The following is a 26675-nucleotide window of genomic DNA, read 5'->3' as shown; positions in this document are numbered from 1 at the left end:
TTATCATAAAGGAAAATACGCATATGATTAAATAACTTTCAACAGTACAACAGAGTACACAGTGAAATTAAGTCCCCTTCCCATCCCAAATCTCTAGCGGCAAAAACTATAAATGACAGACTTCAAAGATAAAGCTGTAATCCCTCCCCCACAACAAAACATTTAAGTAACAGACCTGCAATCAAAGCATAAGGATTTGGTATTTTAAGCAAAACTCCTAAACTTAAAAACAAGGGGAATGTGACATATAACAAAGGGTTAACTAAATTGCACTCTTGTTGGAAATCCCATGTGATTAAATACCTGAAGAAAAGAATGAGACTATGATACTTCAATACTCACAAGTGAAACCCCTTCAAATAAAATCTGTTCCTAAATATGAATACATGGTTAACATATCAATAATTCATTAAGTTTGGTATTGTCGTCCCACACTCCAAATTGTCAATTGTATATAGAACAATTCAACTTCACAAACACTACTCTCCTTCAATAAAGGAAACCCTATAATACAAAGTCCTAAAAAAAAAAAAAGGGTATTTAAAATGACACAGACTATGAGACACAGAAGCATTTTTTAAAAGATCAGTTTTATTATAGTGCGAAATATCTTTTCAAGTGCAATGTTTCACAAAGGGCTAAAAATGGGTACTTGTTGCGGAGAGGAGGAGAAATACAAAAAGAAATTTAAACTAAAAAGCAGAATTCTTACATAAATTGTTATAGTTAATTTTCATTTTAAATGAAATGTGACTTTTCTCAATGATATATAGGTTCTATACAAATATAAAGATTTATGACACCAAATATAAAATGGAAAGAAAATAACATTAACATATTTCCTGATAAATGAATGTTTCCAATGTCATACCCATTTAACGTGTGAATGCCACTGAAACCTGTAAAAGCAATTCAAGTCTTCTTAAAAGAAGCTGTGAGACCATTTGAGATCTTGCTCCCCGGCATATGCTGTCAATTTGGCTCAAATGACATTTCTTACGTCAATATTTACTTGGCATAATATGGCAGGATTCTGAAGAAGCCCACCCAGGACCACCCTGCAGACCTGGACCCAGTGCTAGGTACCAGCAGGGGCCCACTGTGCCCCACTGGCTCCCTGTTTCACATCGGGTGAACTTGGGTGTCTTCTCTTGGAATTCTGAGTCTCCTTGCTTTAAGAAGCAGACCATGACTTTATTTGAGCTGTTCTTAGAAAATCCTCACAGTGGATAAGGGCTGAGATAACTGAGGGAAAGGGGGAACAAAATGGGTTGCTGCTTTTAATTTTTCATTTTAACTGAATTGCTTACTGAGAGTCTGAAAAATATCTTTGCTGAACTCTCTTTTAGCTCTGAAAGAGAAAGGACACTTGCTTCCTCAACTTGAATAGATAATGGGATGACAACAGTACAGATCCCCAAAACAAGAGTGGCAGAGATGGGCACGAGGAGACATCCAGTGAGGTAGTGCAGCTGTTTTCACAGAAGCTGGCGGCAACCCTGGGGAGAAGGGGAGGGAGCCCTAGAATGAGTTCACCCTGAGAGAGGCCCGAGAGAGGGGCCTATGCCTTGGAAAGCATTGCGATTCTGGCGGCATCCAGTCAACTCTTGCTTGCCCTTGCTGGGATATTCCTAGGTGACAAAGAATCTTTGTGGGGCTGTCTGAGGAATAATCTCTTCTAGGGCATAAAGCGGTCCTATAAGGATATCCACCACATCTGGTTCATGGAGACGCGTGTAAGGGCTAGTTTTCCCTAGAAGTTTGTTCAGACTCTACAGATCTCAAAATTAACACAGAAATCATGCCTTCCAGGCCAACAAGGACTGGGACAGTCAGCCCCCCATTAATACTACGATGGCCAGATGAGGATACTTTGATACTTCTAAAATAATTTTTGTGTGCACAATTAGAAAAAGCCAGCTACAAAATTAGGCAGAAAGAATGGAAAGCATATTTAACTGGTCTCTAGAAGCTTCAAAAAGAGGATTCAGATAAATAGACCAACCTATGATGTTGTTTAGGTGTCAACTCAATTCTCAGAGGTATTAAAAATGGCTGTCCTTATTTTAAAGGTGGAAGGTCATTTGGAACTTGACTTGTCAAGGACAGATATAAACTCTAAATTCCTCCAAAACAAAATTTGGATCCAACTGTTTGCTGTTTGTGACTGTGTATGTCTACGTAGGTATGTTGTAAATGAGATAATTTTCTACATCCAGATAGTATTATTAAAATTAATTTAAAGGCAAGCACTTGTAAGGATTGAGTATTCTAAAATTCCAGAAATATAGAAACTCAAATGCTTTTCAAGTTCATGTGATCTGAAATTAATCCTTAGTAAATAGTAAATAAAAGCTAGCTTAAATTTGTTGGTTTAAGTAAAACAGACATGTCTTTATTTTACCTGGATTTTTACAAAAAAGTCCATGCCAGTAATTGACTCTGATGTCTATGAAATGTTTCTAGAGGTTATAAAATATATTCATAAATCTGCCAAACTAAAGAATATTAATTGCTTACATCTTAATTTTCATTAGAAATTGAGGTATTAAGGGTCAAATCTCAATATATGCAGGAATAACTTTGTGGTGTTCCAGAAGGGCTCCCGGAACACCTCAAAGAATTTGTCATTTATTTTAGATTACATGGGAAAATAAGTGATTAAAAAAACCAAACATCTGGGGCTATGGGAAACCCAAGACGGCTACTTGGCTCCTCCCTGGCTCCCCGTTTTTCAGTTTTTCATTCCTTTATACACCACAGTTCATTTAAGCTGGACCTACATGAAGGCACTCATGACTTCACATTACTAAAAAGAGACATCTTACACTATTGCCAATGTTTGGTAGAGTCACTTCAGGAAAACGCGAAGTTGGTAACCACTTCCTTTCAGAGTGAGCTCCCAGAAGACAGACTTTAGATAATGTTTTTTTGGAAAGGACATCAAATAAAAGATACTCTCCAACCTCAATGGAAGGGAACCTTATCAGGCGCCTAATCCTGAATAGACATTTACCCGTCAACGAAACTTGCCTCTACTTACAATAGACATTAAAGACTCCTTGAGGACGAGAAGCTGCCGACACCAGAGGTAGACAGCTATCCCAAGGACTGTGTAACTACGGATTGATACTGAACCCAGAATCTATTCTGTCTGATTGCGTTTACTGATATCAGTCTTAAAATAGTTATACTTGTTCTTTGGGGTTTTTTTGTATAGTCCAACTATCTGTAATTACTAAACATGTGTAACTGTTAATATTTTTTTCATGGCTTACATAAATGTTACACTAGATGCCAGATACAGAAAAATGAGACAGTGGGAAAAACTCAGATCATGATAGTCAGAGAACGATGATCCAGAGTGTTTTGTTCTGTTTTGTTTTTCTTTTCACAATGAAGGCCATAAGACTTGACTGCCTTCCATTTATTTACTTGCCCTTTCCTTTTGGGGAAAATTCGGCCTCAACTCAGATCCCAGGGTTACGGTGTTGCCCCATCCCCCATAGTCAACGAGACAATTTCAATACTGAGACTTCCCAGGAACAAGCCTTCCTAGTGCTGTGAGACTACACCCTCCAATCAAAAGGTTGGTCATCAATGCCTCCTTCAGATTAATGTATGAAGAAAGGAGTTCTATGGAAAGTAACCTTCCAGGGTGATCTGATCATAAATTCTTAACTGGCCAGGTCATGGTAGGTAGCCACACTCCAGGCTTACACTTCTTTACTAAAAAGCATATCTTTGCCTTAAGCAAGCTCTTTCCATAGTTTCTTTGCATGTAGGTCAAGACACCTTTGAAATGCCTCTTTTCAGACCCCTCCTACCGTAACCCCACTCAAGAGAGAAAATAATCTTAGCTATCCTGTAATTCAATCCCCACCTTGCTTTCGCCCTCCCACCTTCATGTAATTTTCCTCACCTCCCCTCCTTAATTTCAAATGCATGAAAGAAACTACAAAACTGTAATTCTGCGGAGCATTTGAGATCTTGCTCCCAGGCATATGTAAGTCATCAGTTAGGCTCAAATAAATTGTTATAAAAATTAAAAGAAAAAAAAAAAGCTGTAAATATTTTAAATACTTTTAAGCTGAAAATCAGTAACTACTATATACAGAGGGTGACAAAAAATGTATAAACATTTTAAGAAAGGAAGAACTATTAAAACTGTAATAATACATACCGATAACAAAAGATGAATACAAGTCATGTGCATATATTTTTTTTTGGGCACCCCTGATATGTCACTAGAAACACAGAACTTATTCTAATGGATAACCAGTTATCAAACAACCAAACACATCAAAACTTCAAGAAAAATCTATACTTCTGATAAAAAGAAAATCTTTAAAATAGTATTAAGTGCATACCCATTAAATCCAGTGACAATTTTCAGTATTCTTTCCTTCATTTCATCAAAGGGAATATATTCGACATTAGGGTTGGGTGGACCTCTTGGTTCAGGAGCTGACGTTCTGAAATCATCCATCACTTTCTCCAGTTTGAAAATAAAATAGCCTTTAAATTGGGACCACTGAATCCTATAAGCAAAAAATTTAAAAAATATATAATACCATGTAGCTTTACAATTCTTGAACACAAAGCACAAATACAGAATTTACCATCAGTGATGCTAACAAAATTAAGATCTGAGTAAGTAGTAGAAAGAATGTCTTTGTTCAGTAGAATGCATCATGCGTGATCAATCTGACAGGTTTCATCCAACCTGATTTAATCCGTTTCTCCCAACTCCTTCCTGACCCAAACAAAATCCAAATCTCTGATAAAAACCTAAAAATGAACTACCTCTGGCTGAAAGTCTATTTTATGCTAAGTCCTACTCTTAGCATTTTTAAAGCTAAAACATTTTGTTTTGATTCTATGCCCCATAACAAAACTAACCAGGGAAGTGTTACTTCCCCTTTTTAAATAGGTTATTGGAAATTGGCCCAAGTTCACGTTTATAGTTTTAAGTGTGCAAGTCAGAATGACATCATACTCTAAGCATTTAACATCCAAGCTATAAGGCTTATATAGACTAGTAAAGTCTTATACTTGTAAAAAAGCAAAATAAACTTCAATTTCTCCTTTTTTTTTTGCTTTCACCTATTATTGTCACTATCTTTTGTCAATAGAAAGGTATATCATAGGTTCTATCCAACATGTATCTGCAAATAAAAATACATAATTTCCTTATATACGTTTCACATCTACTCATTTATGAAATTAATATAAACATCGTTTCATTTTACCACTAACATAAGGAAATTTTATGTTACCTGTCTAAAGAGCCAAGACACAAGAGTTAGGAAAGCCAACCATTTCCCCACACACAGTACAACCATTAGTGGCAGCAGACAGACTTCTTACACAGGTGACTAGTTAAACAAAATAAGCAGAGTGCTAATCTGCAATCACTCTTTCATCCCACCCAGTAACCCTATAAACTAGGGCAGCAGTTCTCTCAGTGTGGTCCAAGAAGTAAAAGCTGTTTTCATAAGAATTGACTTTTTCTGTGTTGACATTTGCACTGTTGGTGCAAAAGCAGCAGTAGGTAAAACTGATGACACTAGCACAAATCAAGGCAGCAGTATCAAACTGAACTAGCAGTAGTCATTACTTTCTTGACCACCACAAATTCACAGTAAAAACAAAAAGAAAACTGTTTCATTTAAAGTTGAATAAAACAAGTTACTAACTTTATTAACTTTCAACCTTTGAATCTATATCTTTCTAATTCTGTGTAACAAAATGAGAAGTATACATAAATGACTTCTGGTATGTATTAAAATACTAGGGACATCTCAAGGAAAAACAGTTGAATACTGTTGCCAGCTGAACCAGCTATTTTTCACAGAAAGCCATTTTTACTTGACAGGACTGTCAAACAAATAATACTTATTCAGATCAGGAGACATTTGGTAGACAGTTTCTCAAAAATGAATCAAGTAAGTCTATCACTTCAAGATAAACAAATGAAATATTTGTGGCCAATGATAAAATTGAAGCAAAGGTCTCGAAAATGTTTATTCATCACTGTGAGCTTGGAAGATTCCTGATACATTCCCAAGACATTTCAAAAATCAATCAGTGTTGATATAAAAGATATTGTGTGACACGAAAAAAAGGAAAAAAAAAACAGAAAGAAAAGCACATGCCACAAAAGAAATAAACTGAACCTACATCAAAATAAAAAACTTTTGTATATCAAAGGACACTATCAACAAGAGTGAAAATGCAACCCACAGAATTGGGAGAAAATACTTGCAAATCATGTATTTGATAAAGTGTTAATATCCAGGGTATATAAACAACTACTATTCAACAACAAAAACAAACAACCGGATAAAAAAATGATCAAAATACTTGAATAAACATTTCTCCAAGACATACGAATAGCCAATAATCACATGGAAAGATGCTCAACATCACTAACCATTAGGGAAATGTATCAAAACCACAACTAGATAGAACCTACATCCACTAGGTTGGCTGTTACCCAAAAACAGAAAATAAGTATTGGCTGGCAAGGATGTAAAGAAATTGGAACCCTTGTACATTGCTGGTGGGAATGTAAAATGGTATGGCCTCGGGGCCGGCCCAGTGGCTAAGGCAGTTGGAGCTCTATGCTCCTAACTCCGAAGGTTGCCGGTTCGAATCCCACATCGGCCAGTGGGCTCTCAACCACAAGGTTGCCAGTTCAACTACTCGAGTCCCACAAGGGATAGTGGGCTCCATCCCCTGCAACTAAGATTGAACACGGCACCTTGAGCTGAGCTGCCTCCCGGATGGCTCAGTTGGTTGGAGCACGTTCTCTCAACCACAAGGTTGCCAGTACGACTCCCGCAAAAGATGGCAGGCTGCACCCCCTGCAACTAGAAACAGCAACTGGATCTGGAGCTGAGCTGCGCCCTTCACAACTAAGAAGGAAAGGACAACAACTTGATCCTGAACGGCACCCTCCACAACTGGGATTGAGGGGACAACTTGACTTGGAAAAAAGGCCTGGAAGTACACACTGTTCCCCAATAAAGTCCTGTCCCCCTTCCCCAATTAAAAAAAAAAAAATAAGTTAGACAACCTGAACTTTAAAAAAAAAAAAAAAAAAAAATGGTATGGCCTCTGGGGAAAACAGTATAGTGGTTCCTCCAAAAAAAAAAAAAAAAAAGAAAGAAAGAAATCAAAGAAAGTATTACCATATGATCTAGTGATCTAGCAATTCGATCACATACATGTATGCCAATGTACACAGCAGTATGATTCACAACAGCCGAAAGGTGAAAACTACCCAAATGTTCATCAACAGATAAATGGATAAACCAAATGTGGTATATACACATACAATGGGATAGTATTCATCCTTGTAATGGAAGGAAATTATGACACGTGATGCAATATGGATTAATCTTGAAGACATACGCTAAGTGAAATAGCCAGACACAAAATAACAAATATTTCATGATTTCACTTATATGAGGTAGCAAGAATAGTCAAATTCAAAGAGACAGCGAGCAGAAAGGTGTTTGCCAGGGGCTGGGAGAAGAGAAGGGTGAAGCGTTACTATTTAATTGGTACAGAGTTTCAGTTTGGGAAGATGAAAAAGGTATGGAGGTGAATGGTAGTGGTGGCTGCGGCATAGGACTGTGAATGTACTTAATGCCACTGAATTGCACATTTAAAATGGTAAAGTTTACGTTATATTTTACCCCAATGAAAAGTTTTGAAAAATGAGCAAAACATTTAAATAGGCATTTCTCTAAAGACAGAGAAATGGCTAATAAGCACATGAAAAGATGCTTAACATTATTATCCATTAAGGGAATACAAATCAAAACCACAATGAGCTACCATTTCATACCCACTAGCATGGCTATAACCAAAAAGATGGACAGTAACAAGTGTTGAGGAGGATGTAGGGAAACTGGAAAGCAATACATTGCTGGGGGAATGCAAAATGGTGTGGCCATTTTGGGAAATAGTTTGGCAGTTCCTCAACAAGTGAAGCACAAAGTTGACATATGACCTGACAATTCCAGTCTCTTAAATGAGTAAATTTTATTACTATTATAAAAAGATTTGGTGAGGGTAACTATTAAAAGCTATTTGCATGATTACTTTTTCCCTCTTTTCCTTGTCTATTTTGGGAGGGGAAATTTGAAGTTTAACGAGCAGAGACAGCACATTATAACTTCTGACATGCCTAACATTGATTTCTGATTAATATAAAACTGGCAGGAGTTACTAAAACTTATGTTTAAATTTCACTCGACTCCCCACAGGCATTTAACTAATACTTAAACACACCAGGGAAAGTTACTTAAACAGGAGTCATGTGTTTTTCATTTCTTAAGAATTCTTCGTGCAGTTTTAATAATCACCCACTAAGTTATAATCTGTTTTATGAATTAGGATTTCCATACACACAGGGTTTTTAAATTACCCCATCTTTCCATTAACCACTTGCCAACCCACCAATGACATCTTCTCCCAAAAAAGACACACACCCCTACTCCACCCTCTCCCCCCTCCCCCATCTAATGGAAATAGCCAGACAAGAAGTAATGAAGCCCAGGTAAAGCAAACTATGGGGAGCTTCAAAAAACTCTGCAACATTAACTTATCAGACAGGAATTAAGTCACATAAACTAAAACGAACTATGAACACACTGTATTTTGTTTCAAATATATCTAGCAGTTATTCTAAATTAAATCCAAGAGATGCAATTCAAGAGTTACTATGTTATGTACAGATGAAAACACTCTTATAAAATGTGAAAGATACAGCTTTTTGTTGCAACACAATTTGATTAAAAACAAAAACAAAAAAACACTTCCCTGAAAATTATTTACACACAAGAACAGGTCATAAACAAATGAAGTAAAAATTTGACAACAAAAATAATTTTCTTATGCATGTACTTATTGGATGAGTGGAAACTAGAAAACAACCAAAAAAAAAACCTTATTTTTTCAACATGAAAATAAAATTATTGTAAACAGAGAGAATGCTCATGAAACATTTTCAATTTCAGAATTCCTCCCCATAAAAATTTTCCAAAAAACACCCAGAAGTTAAATCCACATTGCTAAAATGAACTCAAGAATTTACTGAAATTCACTACCCATTAATTTTTTTTTTTTTTAAGTAACCTCACCTCCCTTCACTTCCTTTTCTTCTCTTTCCCTTCCATTTTGCCCTTTATGAAGTTTCTCCTCTAGGAAGGCAAAAGAACTCATATCACTAATGAATATATCCTATTACCAAACACCACACACTGGTCTTTTTTTCTCAATAGGAACTCACAAGTCTATATTAAAACAAACATGTTTCCCTCACAATTCTCAGAGGCTTAGGGCAGAAAATCCATCTCTAACGTTCCCAGATAGTTCTAGAATACTTTAGTGGCCAGTAGCACCATCTTAACTTGCTGCCTCCTACAGTTCCAAATACTAGTAAGATCACTCTCTACTTAGCTTCACTGCTTTCCACACAAAATCTGTGTGGAAACTTAATTTGTAAGTGGGCATTTTCCCGCCAAATTGCGTCGTAACGCGGGGCTTTTTTGACATTTTCTCGCCAAAATTAGACTTTCCGTAAAATATTCGTATCTTTCAATCTATTTGATATTTTTCTATGAAACTTTCAGTGTTTTAGTTTAAAAAGAGGTCTCTATTTATTTACTTTGCAAAATTTTTGCTAGTTCCAACTAGAGGCGATATGACGAGTTTACTCGTTTCCCACAAACAATGTGTTAATACAAGAAAGTATAACATAGGACAGTCCTACCACCTCCAAGGAATAGCAAATACTGCACATTTGTAAACATCAAAGGGAAAATGGGAAGAATAAAAACAAAAATGAATTTAATGGGGCTGCTCATTTATGCAAGGTAACAGGCTTATAAAAACACCAACCCTTTAAAAGGCAGTTAAGTGAATCAAGATACTTAAAGTGTCACAGAATTCAGTCTTATGTGATAGGAATAAACAAAAACAAGTAAATTTAATATGAATACTGAATTAAGTGAGTGAAAGACTGGTGAAAATAGAGTTCACTGTGAACTGCTTACACAAAATCATGACGTTAAGAACTAATTTTAAAATACAAATTACTAGTCTAGAAAACATCTGTAAGTGGGGTCCAAACAAGAGAACATTCTTTTTGCATTATTATATCATATCATGTTATATTTTATCAATTGAGCAAATATTAAAATATATCAGCGGAACAGAGGGCCCAGAAACAAACCCATATATAAATGGAAACTTGTATATGGGAAAGCACAGGCCTATTCAGTTGGAATACCACAAAATTATATTAGTTTAAAAATAAAAAGAGATGTCTGTTTTTCCTTTTCTGATATATCACAATAGTCATTATAAAAATTAGGAAATACAGATAGAAACAATATTGTTCATAATCTGCCCAGTGATCATCACTAATGTACATTTAGTGTATTTTTCACTAATTTTCATTCTTATTCTTTTTAGCTATTTAAATTTTGTGTCCCGGTTTAGTATCTCTTTGTTTCTTCACCTTATACATGGAACAAATCATCTTTGAAAGAAGAACTTTTAATTTGTATCATATGTGGCCACCATTAAAAAAAACTTACGTTTACTTCCAGCTCATTACAATAAAAAATATTCAGTGGTTAATATCCTAATAAATTTTGTAGGTATTTTTTATTACCTTAGGATAGATTCCTTTAAGTGGAATTATTGAGTCACAAGATTGAAGTATAAATATCAAAACTTTTGATACATACTTTCAAAAGCTCCTTAGAAATGCTGTACCACTTTTATAGAAATAAGTGTTTCATTCGAGTATCACAGTCTTTCAAAATTACTGTCAATTTGATAGTAGAAAAACCCTGCATTTCATTCACTGCTAGTGAAACTGGAATTTTTAACCTATGTTTATTGTCCGCAAGACATATCTTCTGTGTGTGAATAGATCTTTTGCAATCCGTCATCTGAGGTTCCTCAACTTTGACACCAATGACATTGGGAGCTGAATAATTCTTTGTCAAAGGGGGTTAGACCTGTGTATTGTAGGATATTAAGCAGCATCCTGGCCTCTACCCAGCAGAAGTAACACATCCAACCCCCACTCCCCCCTCCTCAAAGTTGTGAAAACCATAAATAAATGTCTCCAATAATTGCCAAAGTTCCCTGGGAGACAAAAATTGTCCCCAGTTAAGGATTACTGTCCCACTCCCACCCATTTACAATTGTCTTTCTTACTCTCATGGTAGTATGGAAAAAATAAATTATCACGTGACACAAGTATGAACATAACTTTTGGATTCTCAGTTTGTACTGACTGCTTCAAAAATAATAAAAGTTTTTATGTAAATGTTGAAATGATGCTAAAATAGTTGTCTAAGTTTTCCTATTATGAAATTACCTTTGAAATGTTACGTATCTTCCTGCTCAGAAGCTCCTATCTGAAAATGGCATGGTACCTACTCCAAAGGAACAAACTTCTGACACAAAAGAGAACGTATTTGCCATTTAAAGTGAAGTTTTGAAATTAGAGTGCTAAATATTTAATGATGGTTGTACACAGAAAAGATCAGATCAGATGGAAAAGGAAGCCTCAACAGGTAAAACAAACGTTCAGGTACTCAGTGTCAACTTGGGTTTCTTTTTTGGCAACCTGAATATTCATGATAAGGATTCTCTCAATTTAAAGATTCAAATTACTTTCCTCTACTCATCCACCTCTCTCTTCCAATTAAAACAAGAAGTTCTGCAAATGGTGTGTTCTGGTTAAGTTGATTTATGCTTTTAACTACTGACTAACCTTTGACCCCTTATTGAAAAATTTTCTAAAATTTATTATTCATTGGTACTTAGAAGTTTGTCCCAAAGTTACATGCTACTTTAAAATTGCTAATTAAAGACATAATTATTTCAAAAGCATTTTTCTATAGCCACATACTCCTGAGACGAAAAAAAATACCATTAAAAAAGCACAGCATCTACTGAAATAATCATTTATTTGTAGTCTGGTCCAAGAATTGTCTGAACAAGTGGAAAATGAACACATCAATACTGCAATGGGTAACCCTTCCTGGGAATCTCCATCTACATATAAAAATAAGAAAATACACTGAAAAATAACTGGAAACATTTTTAGAACAATGAAACTGACAAGCTCACAGTTAACATCATACTCAGTGAAAGGCTGAAAGGCTTAAGTTCTTTTCTCTAAAATCAAGAACAAGACAAGAATGAACACTTTCGCCACTTTTATTAAACATAGTACTGGTAGTCCTAGCCAGAGTTAGGCAAGAGAAAGAAACAACCAAGAGGCAACCAAGTCAGAAAGGAAGAGTAAAACTATCTCTATTTACAGATAACATTATTACATATAGGAAACCCGAGAATCCACCAAAAAACTTTTAGAATATATGAATTAAGTTGCAAGATACAAAATCAAGGTACAAAACTCAATTGTGTTTTTATACACTAATTACAAACTATCAGAAAGAGAAATTAATAAAACACCCTATTTACAAAAGCGTCAACAAGAATAATATACTTAAGAATCAATTTAACCAAGGAGGTGAAAGATTTAGGTACACTAAAAACTATAAAACGATGAAAGAAATTAAAGATACAAATAAATGTACAGATATTCATGCTCATGGACTGGGAGAATAAGTATTTTCAAAATGGCCATACTACCCAAAGAAAAAGATTCAAAGCAACCCATATCAAAATTCCAATGGCGTTTTCCACAAAATAGAAGAAACAATCCTAAATTTGTATAGAACCACAAAAGACACCGAATAGCCAAAGCAATTGTGAGAAAGAACAACAAAGCTGGAGGTATCATGCTCCTGGATTTCAAAGTATCTAACAAGGCTATAATAATCAAAACAGCACGGCACTGACATAAAAACAGATACGTAGATCCATGGAACAGAACAGAGCACCCGGAAATAAACCCATGCATAAACAGTCAATTAACTTTTGACAAAAGAGCCCACAGTATACAAAGGAGAAAAGCACAGTCTGTTCAATAAATTGTGCTGGGAAAACTGGACAGCCACATGCTAAATAATGAAACGACCACTACCTTATACCATATACAAAATCAACTTAAAATGAATAAAACATTTGAACGTAAGACCTAAAACTAAAACTTCTAGAAGAAAACATAGGAAGCTCCTTACGTCTTGGCAATGAATTTTTGGATTTGACACCAAAAGCAAAAATAAACAAGTGGGACCACATAAAACTAAAAAGCTTCTGTTCAGCAAAAGAAATCAACAAAATGAAAAGGCAGCCTACGGAGTGGGAGAAAATATTTGCAAACCACATATATATTGACACTATGTTCAAATCAGGAGAGCTCACAAGGGTTGTTCAAAGTGGCCACATCAGAGTAAAACTACATAATTCTGGAATCAAGGAGAATATCCTACAAAATTCCAGCGATATAAAAACAGGTCACATACAAAGAGGGCTTCGGATTTATTAACAGTAACACTGTAGTAAGAACCAATGGAAAAATACCTTCAAAATTCAAAGAGACAATACTTTCAACCTAGAATTTTATATCTAACTATCCATTTAAGTGAGAATAAACACATTACGGATGCTCAAAGTACCAAAAAAACAACACCAACAGTATTTGCAACCGTGTTTCCCCGAAAATAAGACCAGGTTTTATATTAAGGTTTGCTCCAAAAGATGCATTAGGGCTTATGTTCAGGGGATGTCCTCCTGAAAAATCATGCTAGGGCTTATTTTCCGGTTAGGTCTTATTTTGGGGGAAACACGGTATTATGCTTTCTCTCACTCCATCAAAACAATGAAGTAAACCAATAAAAAAACACGACATGGTATCTAGGAAACTGAAGACCCAAGACAAGAAAGCGAATTTCAGGCAGATCCCAAGAAGGTAGGATGATTAAGGCACGTCTAAAGAGCAACCCGTCCAGAATAGAGCAGTTAAGAAGGTTCCATAAGAGTGTTTTTAAAACATGAAATTGGTAGACGACCTAATACAGCTAAACATCGTAATGAGATATAAACAACTAATGCTTGGGGCTGCATTAGGCATATAAGTACGTAAAAAATTAAATGAAAAAATAGCACTCACAAAGACAATGTATATAACGAATGTTGAACTTACCAAAATATCAATATAATTATACTGAAGAAATTGGGCAATGGAAGTGGGAGTAAGGAGGAGAAGATAAAAGAAACTAAGTCTTCACTGTCATTAGTAAGAAATCAATAAATTATAAAATTTTAAAGAAAATAGTAACATTATAAGACTAACATAGATATAGGTAATAATTATTTTAAAGTGGTTGTCTCTGGGGAGTAGGAAATAGAGGAAACCACACAGAACACTTTTTTTGTCACCTGTGTTGTATTACTAAACTCACTAAATCGTGTGGATGTAAAACTTTGATGAAAGTAAAAACAAAAAGTTGAAAAAGAAAACCTATTTTTAAAGTATTGGGTGGTGGCAAAGTGTGGAAGCCTGATTGAGTTCAAATTTCAGATTAAGTCGCTTTTTCATTTGTATGACCCAGAACAGGTAACTCTAGCCTCCCTTTGTTTCCGCACCTGTAAAATGGGGATAACAGTATCTACTTCACAGAACTAATGTAAGGATTAACATTAGTGTAAACAGAGTGCTTTAGCAAAGTGGCTGACACCTAATAAGTACTCAGTGATTGTTTTTCCTCAAGAAAAGTCAGGGTGAGAAGAAACACTTGAGTAATGTAGTAGCTACGCACAGAACTTTCCAAATGAGAGCACCTTGAGATGGCATTAGTAAGAAAGAATTGGAACAGTGAGAAAGACCTGTTAGACCATTATAAAATGGTTGGGCATATCTACTGTCACTTAAAGGACATATAACAACTTGAGACAATCTCTCTGGACTAAGAAGAATACTTCTAGACTCTTTACTCCCTTCTATTACAGAGAAAATTCTTTACCCAATATTCCTTCTCCACCCATGCACAAAACTATTCCTTTTTTAAAAAATGAACTATTTCAGCTACCAGACAAGAGCAGAGAATGGGAGGGGCGCTGTACATCATTTAGCTTGTCAAAGCCTACCAGTTATATTTTTTTATGGTTCTTGACAAGCTGGAATACATTTACATATACTGCAGTTACTTCAAATATTCTTGGATTCTACCAGGATTTTCAGTCCATTGATCCTATCACCTTTTTACTGTCCCTCACCTCCTTTCACATCCTCTCCCTTCAGTATCCAGCTTAAATTATAATTAATAATTATAATCACCCCTTGCATACAATTGATTCTCTAGTCCTTCTCACAGTACTCAAAAAAATCAACTTCACTGGTTAAATGCTGTATCTCTCCACCAATCTGCCTACACAGCAGTGCACATGCGGACAAATGCAAGGTTATTATGCCTGTGGTCTCAAGTACACTATTAATGCTGTCAGATAATACTGTATTTCCCTAGTTTACTCACTCTCATATACTTCTAGCTAACTATTTCCTATCTCCTCTCCTCAAACGCTCAATGAATTCTTCCTCACTCACTAAATGATCTTGCTTCCTGTTTCACTTATAAAACAAGCAAGAGGGAATTTCCAGTCTCCCACTTCCCCATCTACAAGCATGCTTATGCACACATTCTGAATCCCCACCTATTACCAAAGATGAACTATCTATGCTTTAATTTATATACCCAATTCTCCATTTGTGTACCTACTCAAGAGCATAGCATCACTCGTGTAATTCTTTCCTTTCTATCAACTACATCTATAGCAACCTTTTTTTTAATCTCTAATGGATCAGTTTCACAGCAATATAAATAAGCTGATTATTGCTCCCATCTCAAAAAGGTTTTTCTTTCTTCCACTTACCCTCCCAGCTCCCACATCATTTATTTGCTCTCCTTTGCAGAAAAATTCCTTGAAAGAGTTGTCTTCTTCCCACTCTCTCTCAAACTTACTCCAATCAAGCTTTCAGCCCCATCACTAAAACTAGTCTGCTCTTCTCAAGGTCATCAATGACCTCCATATTGCTAAATCCGACAGTTAATTCTCATATCTCATTTCAATTGGCTTATAAAGAGCATTTCACACAGCTGATAATTCTTCATTAATTATTTTCTTGGGTTTTATTTTACCTCACTGGTTTTTCCTGATCATTTTCCTTTTCTTGTTTTCCAAAAAGCTTCAAGTCAGAGCTATCCGAGGCTCATCCTCTTTTCTCTTACTTGGTGATCTTATCCAGTCTGGAGATTTTAAATACAATCTATATGCCAATTATAGCTCTTGATCCCCACATTCATTCATCCAAACCACCTGCTCCACATTAATATAACATTTAGCATGTCCATAACTGAACTCTTGATCTTTCCCACAAATTGCTCCTCCAACAGCTTTTCCCATTTTAGGTGTAATAAAATCCCACAGGGTTTGCTTAGGCAAACCCGAGTCAATTCTTGCCAATGGTAGTTTAATAGGGATTGCAACGAATCTGTATATTGCTTACGGTAGTAAGGACATTTTAATAACATTAATTCTTCCAATCCACAAGCAAGATATAGTTGCCCATTTATTTGTGTCTTCAATTTCTTTCTTCAATGTCTTATAGTTTCCAGAATATAGGCCTCACCAATTTGGTTAAATTAATTCCTAGTTATTTTATACTTTTTGATGCGCTTGCAAGTAAGATTATTTTCTTTCTCTGTCTGATCCTTTGCAATTGGTGTGTAGAAATGCAACAGATTTCTGTATATTGATTTTGTATCCTGAAACTTTACTGATTTATTAGTTCTAACAGATTTCGGTGGAGTATATTTAGGGTTTTTTTCTATATATAGAATCATGTCATCTGCAAATACTGACAGTTTTACTTCTTCCTTACCAATTTGGATGTCTTTTATTCCTCTTTCTCATCTGATTGCTGTGGCTAGAACTTCCAATACTCTGTTGAATAGAATAGTAGTGGGCATCCTTGTCTTGTTCCTGATCTTAGAGAAAAAGCTTTCAGTTTTCACCACTGAGTACATTAGCTGTGGTTTTAAACCCGAGTCATTCTTGACTCCATTCTTTCTCACATACCACACCCTGTCAGGAAATCCTGTCAGACATGCATTCAAAATACATAGATAAAGAATGTACCTTATTCTTACCACCTCCTGCTACCACTAATGTGAGCCACCACCATCTCTTTAATAATCTCTGCTTCTAGCTTACTTTATCTAAAGATATTTTCAGCACAGCCATTCATGAACAATCCTCCTTTAAGTCTGATGTCACTTCTCTGCTCAGAATGGCTCCCAATTTCATTTAAAAGTGAAGGCTAAAGTCCTTACAATGGTCCACATTGCTTTGCATGATCCGACCCCAATTCCTTTTACATCTCTGACCTGGTCAACCTGTCAGTCTACTCTACTCCTTGCAATCTGTGACCTCCTTATTGGTCTGTGAAAAAGTGGGCCACACTCCTACTAAGAGCCTTTGCAGTGGAAGATCCCTCTGCCTGGATTACTCTTCTATATGTTGCATAGCTAATTTCCTGTCTTGCTCAAATGCCTCCTTCTAAAAGAGGCTTACTCTGACCACCTTATTTAAAATTACAACTACCTCTCTACCCTTAACTCTCATTTTCCTTACCCTTTTTATTATTTTTCCATTGCCCTCATGATCTAGTAACATAATATGTAACTTATTATATTTATTATCTCGTTGCCCACACATTTATTCACCAATATACATCATATATCACAAGTACTAAGAATATGTATAGCAAATAATAAGTGCTCAATAATTATTTGGGAATAATATTCACAACCTACCTACTGTGGAAAAAAGAAATCAGGAAGAAAAACGTCACTTTTCAATCAGATTTGGGAAGTATTATATGTGCAACTGTTTTAGCAGTAGGGGTATAAATGCAAACAATGTGTAATAGTAATAGCAACAAAAACTTTGAACAGATTAACACAATCCTCATAACAACCCTATGAGTTAGGTAGTAGTATTTCACCCACCTTATTATCAATAAGGCAAGTAAGAAACAAACAGATTAATCTGCCCACAATTATATAGCTAGTACACGGCAAAGCCAGGATTTCAATCCAAGCGTTTTAGCTTCAGAATCCATATTTTTAGTAAGTCATAACATCTAGTTCTAGGAAAAGTATATGCAAAGAAAAAAAAGTCAATGCAAATATGCATCTCTAAGTTCTTCTGTAGTAGAAAAAGATACTGAAAAAAAAAAAAAAAAAAAGCCTAGTTGCCTTCAGGGAATTCACAATCTAAACAGAAAACAACAGCATAGCAAAATATACATATGATAATGGAAGTAATCATAAAGTCCTATAAATAAGCTAAGATACACCTAACCCAGGGTCAAGGAATATTTTCCAGATCCTTAGTATATGTCTTAAAAAATAAGCACAAAGGAAAAAAAAAGGTCTGTTCCCAGGGAGAGGGAACATTATGTGAAAAGGCACTGAGATGAGGAAGCATGATCTACTAGAGAACTGAATAGTTTAGGACAGCAGAAAAACAAAGGGAGCAAACTGGGGGATAGCTAGGTAGAGATTCAATCATATACATCTTCAAATGTCACGATAAGGACCTTAAATTTTAACTTGAGCAAGGAGAAGGGTGCTTAAGATTTTTATCATGGAAATAACATAATATTTAACACTGTTGCACTGCCACTACTATGATCATAGATTAGAGACTGTAAAGGGCAAGCAAAACTGCAATTAGAAAACCATTTAGAAAGCCTGTACAGAACCTCGGGCAAGACGAGAATGATGGATAGATAAATGTCTACAGAACCAGAACCTGATGTTGTCTGTGAGTCTTCATGTACATCCCCAGTAACACTGCTATACTTCAAATTCTTGTTTCCTCTAGCTTAAACTCCCGTAATAGCCTCTTGAATGATTTCTCTGCCTTGCCTGAATTAGACACAAGTTCCCCAGGGCAAAGCTCTAATTTATCTCTCTCCTGCTCAACAACCTTCAAAACTTGTACGGTCTTTCTAAATTCAAAATTCTATGTATTAACCAAACACTCTCTGATCTACCCCAAATCTACCTTCATAGTCCTTCATTTTTTCCTGACTATTCTTTGCTCACTATTCCCTTTTCCTAGACTGAGTAACAATGCTTCTTGTACCATGAAACTTTTCCTAACTCTCCTTGCCTGAAATCATGTTACTCTACTGCTCCCAATGTACTTTGAACTCCCTTAAAGCAAGTATTATAATCTGTCCCCACTGTTCCCCTGCCCACCCCACCAGCTCCCTTACAAAAAGTGGATTAATCCTCAAGTAGTCCAATTGGATTTTTCTCCCCAGAAATGTGATATGTGGAGAGACCAGAGACTGGAAGTCGCTGGAGCTAAATCACCCGTTAGCAGCAACCAAAAGAAAAGGTCTAGCAACTTCTGCTGAGGTACCTGAGGTGCCCCACCCTCAGTAACTAGGCTTGGTGGTGGTATACCTCAGCCTTTGCTTCTGAGTGCTACCTCAATATCTTTCCAATAAATTTTTCATTCCCTTCTTTTCTTGTTTTCTTTTGGGCTTACGTGAACCAAAATCAGTTTGTGCTGCTTGCAAGCAAAAAAGTTTTAAATTAATTTGCTGCTTTCAAAAAGCCAAATATTCTTTTGAGATTAAATCTCTAATGCTCTAGCTTTAAGCAGAAATCTGAGCTGTGAAAAAAAACCTCTTCTGAATTTTCAAATTAGAATTTCAAGCTTATGTTTTACATTTTAATGCTTAAAATTCTGTGACACTAGTAAATTAATTTCAAGTCTGAGTAGACAGTCCCCAAAATGAGCCATTTGAACATTCAGTCTAGCAGACTACTAACCACAGTATTCAGAGAATTTGGGTTTTAGTTTAGTTCTTTGCCTGTCACTCTCCAGAATGTTATACACACTGACAATCTCTTTATGACACATCACTGCCAATAAAGCAACTTTACTGCTATTTTCTTATTAGAACTTTATCCCTTGATTATAGTTTGGTGAATTTTATATTTTTCCAATATAAACATCCTTGGTCTTCAAAATATATGAATCATCCTGCATCAACCCTAAAGTTTGATTTTCCGTCATTAGAAATTAGATCTAAATTTATAAATGTATTCATTTATGAATTCAAAAGTCTCAAGCAGGTTGTATTTCAGCCAATCATATCTATAGTTTTTAATGAGAGCTTGTTACCTTTTAAAAGTATTAAAAGATAACTGCTTCATGTCATTATAGAGAAAAATTAAGCTATTAATGGTAAATTTTGTAATTAAAAAATAAAAACATTCAAACTGAATACTAAAAAACGAAGTTTATTGAAATATATCTTTAAAGGGCTACTGGCATTTCTTTTTCAAGTATATCTGAAAAACTTGAATTTAAGTCCTTAGAACACAAACTAAAGTGTCCAAAGACACTTTAGTTTTCCCAGAGGACTTTTTTTCCTAAAGCTACTAACTAAATTCTCATTTCCATTTGTATTTTACTGAGTACATATAAATATTAAGTATATTTTGGGGCACAGAAATGGAGGGGCTGTTATTTCTTCCTTTATGAAATACTGAATATTCAAATTGTTTTTAATAAGGTATCCTTTTATAATAAATTTTAAATGCCCCTTATTAATACCAAATTCACTAATTAAAAAAATAGCACATTTAGAAAACATCATTCTGTTAACGTAATTCTATAAAGATTTTGTACTGTTCAAGTACCTATTCTTAAAAAACCAAAATTTCAGTCACAAATAAGGATACAATTTTATCCACAAATCCTCATACCAACCTGACTTTTGAAGACTATCGACTAAATATAAATGTACTAAAAAAAATTTCTTAAAACCTATCCTTACTTGAAACATGCTAATACTTAAATCAACCTACTCATACTGAATACTCAGAAACCTTTCTTAAAAGAGTGAGTCTTCCAAACTACCATGTTTCCCTGAAAGTAAGCCCTAGCCGGACAATCAGCTCTAATGCGTCTTTTGGAGCAAACATTAATATAAGACCCGGTCTTATTTTACTATCAAACTGGGTCTTATGTAATATAATCTAAGACCGGGTCTTATATTAATTTTTGCTCCAAAAGACGCATTAGAGCTGATTGTCCGGCTAGGGCTTATTTTTGGGGAAACACGGTATCAGTGCTAGCTATTCAATACATTTAAATACGTGCTTTTCCTAAACCTTCACAGAGCTAATCATATTGTACTAATCAAATCTAAGTCAGGATCACCTGTAACACTCCGCATTAAGAATTCTAGGACACTATGATGCTTCAAAAACATTTAATTTCAGACACTAAAATGTGGGGAAAAAACACTGAGGAGGAATATTTACTGACCTTTTAATTTTAAATGTCTTTTTCAGGTAGCAAAGAGATTCTAATGTTAAACCTTTAATAAAATTTCTAATTCTATGAAATTTTTCAGGAATACTATAATTTATATGTATGTATAGCAGAACAAATTCAAAAAGCAAAAATTTAAAGCAATTTAATTTTATTCCCATCTTAAGTTCTCTTTATTGGCCTCATATATTATGAGGCTAGTATCACTTGACACTAAAGCTTTTACCTCCCCAAAGTTTTAAAATAGAAATGTATAACAAACACAATTACTAGTATTGGTTGACCCCTTTCTATACCTGATTATTCTTATACTCATAGCATATGAAATTTGACAATTAAGTCCGCGACCTTGCCACCGTGTGCTTACATTGGCAGCACAGTACAAACAGCTCAGTAAGGTTTCGTAACCTTGATCTATCAGTGTCTCACAGCTGTGTTCGTGTCGATGTGTGGCGGTGTCTTGCTGAGTGGCATTCACTACTGTTGTTGCGTGTTTTTGTGTGCTGTCACGAGAATGTCTTGAGCTTGAATTAGAGAAATGAACAAACATTAAGTTTCCTGTTAAACTTGGAAAGACTGGAAGTGAAATCAGGGACGTTAGTCCAAGTTTATGGGGATAATGCCATGAAGAAAAGAGCAGCGTACAAGTGGATTAAACGTTTTTCTGAAGGGAGAGAACATGTCACTGATGAAGAGAGGTCAGGGCAGCCAGTAACAAGCAGAACTGATGAAAACATTGCAAAAATTCTGTGAACTGTGTGTCAAAATTGTCGGCTGACTGTGAGAAGCATAGCTAAGTAAACATCGATAGAGAAACAATTAAAATCTTAACTGAAAACCTTGGCATGAGAAAGGTGTGTACACAAATGGTCCCGAAGGAGCTCACCGATGAACAAAAGCAAAGGTGAGTCGAAGTTTGCCAAGACCTTTTGGAGAGGCAAGATGATGTTTTGGGCCGTGTTATCACTGGTGATGAAACAAGGCTGTGCCAATACCACCCTGAAACAAAGTGTCAAAGTACACATTGGAAGTCAGCCAATTCTCCATGACCAAAAAATTCTGTCAGTCCAAATCAAGTGTCAAAATGATGTTGCTAACCTTTTTTGATATCAGAGGAATTATTCATTATGAATTTGTACCAACTGGGCAAACAGTTAACCAAGTTTACTATTTGGAAGTGCTGGAAAGGCTGCATAAAAAAGTTAGACGAAAATGACCTAAACTTTTCGCCAACAATTCATGTCTCTTGCATCATGACAACGAACACACCAGCTCACACGGCACTGTCTGTGAGGGAGTTTTTAGCTAGTAAACAGATAACTGTATTGGAACACCCTCCCTACTCATCTGATCTGGTCCCCAATGACTTTTCTTCACCCGAAGATAAAGGAAATACTAAAGGAAGACATTTTGATGACATTCAGGACATCAAGGGTACATACGACGATAGCTCTGATGGCCATTCCAGAAAAAGAGTTTCAAAATTACTTTGAAGGGTGGACTAGGTGCTGGCGTCGGTGCATAACTTACCGAGGGGAGTACTTAGAAGGTGACCATAGTGATATTCGGCAATGAGGTATGTAGCTAGGATGAGTTTGCAAACTTAATTGTCAGATTTCATATGCTGATTTAAAAGTCAACTGAAAAAAATTACTCTCAAGGAACTACATTTACAAAAGTTTCCCCCAGTTTTAATTTTTAAAATAAAGCAAACATATGTGTTACAGACGAATGCTGATAAAAACAGTGAGGAAAATATTAAATGAAATAAAATACTGTTAATACTATAAGGGACTGTGGGTTATTTGCTCACCACTGCATCCCCTGCACCCAATACAATACTAAATGAAATATTTTATTGGCAAAATAATAAGTACTGTAACAGACTGGTTTGTTTGCTCACCACTGCATACCTAGCTCCTAGCAAGGCCCTGGCACAGAACATATGCGTAATAAGTAAATACTTGTTGACTTAATTGACATCTCAATAAAGGTTTGAAGGAACTTTAGGAAACAATGCACAATCAGAAATTACACAAAAACTAAGTGGTGAATAGTATATAACAAAAGGAATTCCCATATTCAGAAAACCTCATACCAGCATTTTGTGTGTGTACACACGTGCCCGCGTGTGTACACACACACATACATACATATATATTCACCATCACACCATATACCGTTCAATAAATCCCAGCCCCTTCCCCTTCCTACGTTCTTTAAACAGGAAAATAGGATTTACATTAAAATACTCAAAACATGGAGTAGAAAGGAGTAAAATGAAAAATTTAAAAAGGTCATTACTATCTTGTTTGAAAATCTGGGAAAGCTTAGGCACAAGAAATGCTGACGAAGGATAAATAGTATCTGGATATAGGAAAATTGTAAGGGAAGAGAGAAGGCAAGTTTATTTCAGAATATTCACACACACACACACACACACACACACACACACACACACACAGCTCAAGGTTGATACCAATAAGGTTTTCCATTATTTTCTAAAGTTAGAAATAATTTCTTTAACAGATAAAGACAAGATTTTAGTTTTTCTTCCATTTATATATTTAACTCAGCTCCTACTTTGTGACATGTTTTGAGCAAGGCAACTTCAGCCCCCTCAAAGCTTACAGAACAAGTAGAAATAGTCTAATAAGCAAACAGCTACAACAGAAAATGTGATTGATGCATGTCAGAAATATGAGTTTCTACTGAGAAAACAGGATCCAAGAAAGCTTTTCAGTAGACAAGATTAAGATATCTCTTGAGGAACAACATCAGAAGAAATGTACAGAAAGATATTATTAGAATTTAACACTAGCAAAATAAAGAACTGCATATCTAGCGAACTGCAAGTAATGTGGGAAAGGTACAAATGGTGGCAAGAGATAAAACTGGAAAGGTAAACAACTGAGATCAAAAAAGAACTTTAGAAGAGTAAGGCAGGAGCTCGAAAATGGCAGAGGTCTAAAATGGTGGGGCACAGGAGGTCACTGAACTCGCCTCCTCCCATGAGCACACTGAAATGTTCACCTATACATACAGGAATTTCTCTTGAGAAACAACTGAGGGTTGAATGAACAGCTTCTGCACAACAAGAGAGTGTATAGAGGAGATGGTGGGGGAATCGTGGAAGCTCTCTGGGATCTAAGACAATATTCCACAATTGGAGGTGTCTGTAAGCGTCCGCCTCACCTAAGAGAGCTGGCAGAAGCTCTACCCAGGTGCTCTGGCCTACCTGCAAGGTCACTGCAGAGCATGCCTGGCCATACCACCTGGAGCCTGGCTCCAGCTCCAAATAAAGTTAGCAAGTGGAATCAACAAGGCGTAACCACAAGTGCCTGGCCTCCCTGCCTGGAGTCACTGTAGCTCAGCAAGTCATCACCTCAAGCCATGACAAACATCCACTAGGCTCCAACCTGCCTATCAAATCCACCCAGCACACAGAGGTCACTTCTATACGAAGGTTGGGAAAGAGAGAGCTATTTTGTCTAACTCATATAAATACACATAGAAAGTCAAATAAAATGAGGACACATAGGACTATGTTTCATATGAAGCAAGAAAAATTTCCAGAAAAAAACACTGTAATGAAATAGAAGTAAATAATTTACTTTATAAAATTCCAAGAAACAGTCACACGGATCCTCACCAAACCTGACAGCAGAATAGAGGAACTCAGGGAGAACTTCAACACCGACTTAGAAAGTATAATAACCAGAGCTGAAATTCACAATTGAAATGAAAAAAATACAGAAGGAGTAAATGACAAATTAACTAACACAGAAGAACGGATCAGCGACCCAAAGTCAGATTAGTGGAAATCAACCAATCAGAACAACAAAGAAAAACTAATTTTAAATAATGAAGATAGCTTAAGGATCCTCTAGGACAACATCAAGCGCACATTCACATTCACCGGGATCCCAGGAGGACAAAGAGAGAAAGGAACAGAAACTTTATTTGGAGAAATAATGCCTGAAAACTTTCCAAACCTGGGAAATGAAAAACAGAGGTCTAGGAAACACAGAGGGCTAAACAAGATGAATCTAAAGAGACACACTCCATGACATACTGTAATTGAAATGGCAAAAAGTTAACACGTTGCGTACTGCGGGGTTTAAATCCCTCGTGAAGATTCTCGTGATCCGTAAGCAACATGTTAAAGAGAGAATCTTGAAGGCAGCAAGAGGAAAACAACTAGTCACATACAAGGGCAACTACACAAGGCTATCAGCTGATTTTTCAGCAGTAACTTTGCAGGCCAGAGGGAGTGGAAGGGCATAAAGTGCTGAAAGGAACCTACAACCTAGAATACTCTACCTGACAAGGTTGTTCAGATTGAAAGACATAAAACGTTTCCCAAACAAACAAACACTGAAGGAGTCCATCACCACTAAACCAGCTTCATAAGAAATATTAAAATGCCTTACTTAAGCAGTAAAGGCCATAACCACCGATAATATGTGAAAGGAAACAATATCACAGGTAAAAGCAAATATTTAATAAACACAGAAAATCGCACATTTAAGACAGAAGTTGCAAACTGAACTATAACCACAATAAGTAGTTAAGAGATACACGAAACAACAAAAAAATCTTAAATATGAAGTCAAAAACATAAAGCACGAAGAGGGGAATAAAAATGTAGTTCTTTTAGAATACATTCAGACTTAAATACCTATCAGCTTAAAATGGACTGTTCTAGATATAGAATGATACACACAAACCTGATGGTAACCACAAACCAAAAATCTGCAAAAGACACACTACACACACACACACACACACACACACACAAAACAACAAACTAGCAAACCACAGCAAAGATATCAAAAGAAAGGAACAGATAAGAACTACAAAAACAACTAAAATACAATTAACAAAATGGAAATAAGTACATACTTATCAATGATTACTTTAAATGTAAATAGACTAAATGCTACAATTAGGAGATACACAATGACTGAATGGATTAGGAAACATCCATATGCTGCATACAAAAAACTCTCTTCATATCAAAACATATACAGACTGAAAGTGAAGGGATGGAAAAAGATATTCCATACAAACAGAAATGAATAGAAAGCAGGGTAGCAATACTCATATCAGACACAATAGACTTTAGAACAAAGAATGTAAAAAAATGACAAAGACATTACAAAATGATAACGGGATCAATCTAAAAAGAGGATATAACAATAGTAAATATCTATGCACCAAAATATATAAAGCAAACATTAGCAGACATAAAGCAAGAAATTTACAGTAATAGCAGGGGAAGTTAATAGCCTACTTTTATC

The 26675-nt window shown here is 35.7% G+C and overlaps 1 protein-coding gene across 2 annotated transcripts in view; it reads right to left on the bottom strand.

The window, feature by feature from the left end:
- The window catches only part of PPP4R2 (protein phosphatase 4 regulatory subunit 2), a 57654-nt gene that overhangs the window by 14443 nt on the left and 16536 nt on the right, over window positions 1-26675 (bottom strand). For both annotated transcript variants that reach the window (XM_019719690.3, XM_074313297.2), the window contains one exon: window positions 4371-4541. In XM_019719690.3, the coding sequence (XP_019575249.2) occupies window positions 4371-4541 (171 nt within the window). The remainder of the gene's footprint in view (window positions 1-4370; window positions 4542-26675) is intronic.

Source organism: Rhinolophus sinicus, chromosome 5 (assembly GCF_057876585.1).
Source record: "Rhinolophus sinicus isolate RSI-liver-muscle chromosome 5, RSI-T2T, whole genome shotgun sequence".
Classification (NCBI taxonomy): domain Eukaryota; kingdom Metazoa; phylum Chordata; class Mammalia; order Chiroptera; family Rhinolophidae; genus Rhinolophus; species Rhinolophus sinicus.
This window is presented reverse-complemented; position numbering and strand designations above follow the sequence as displayed.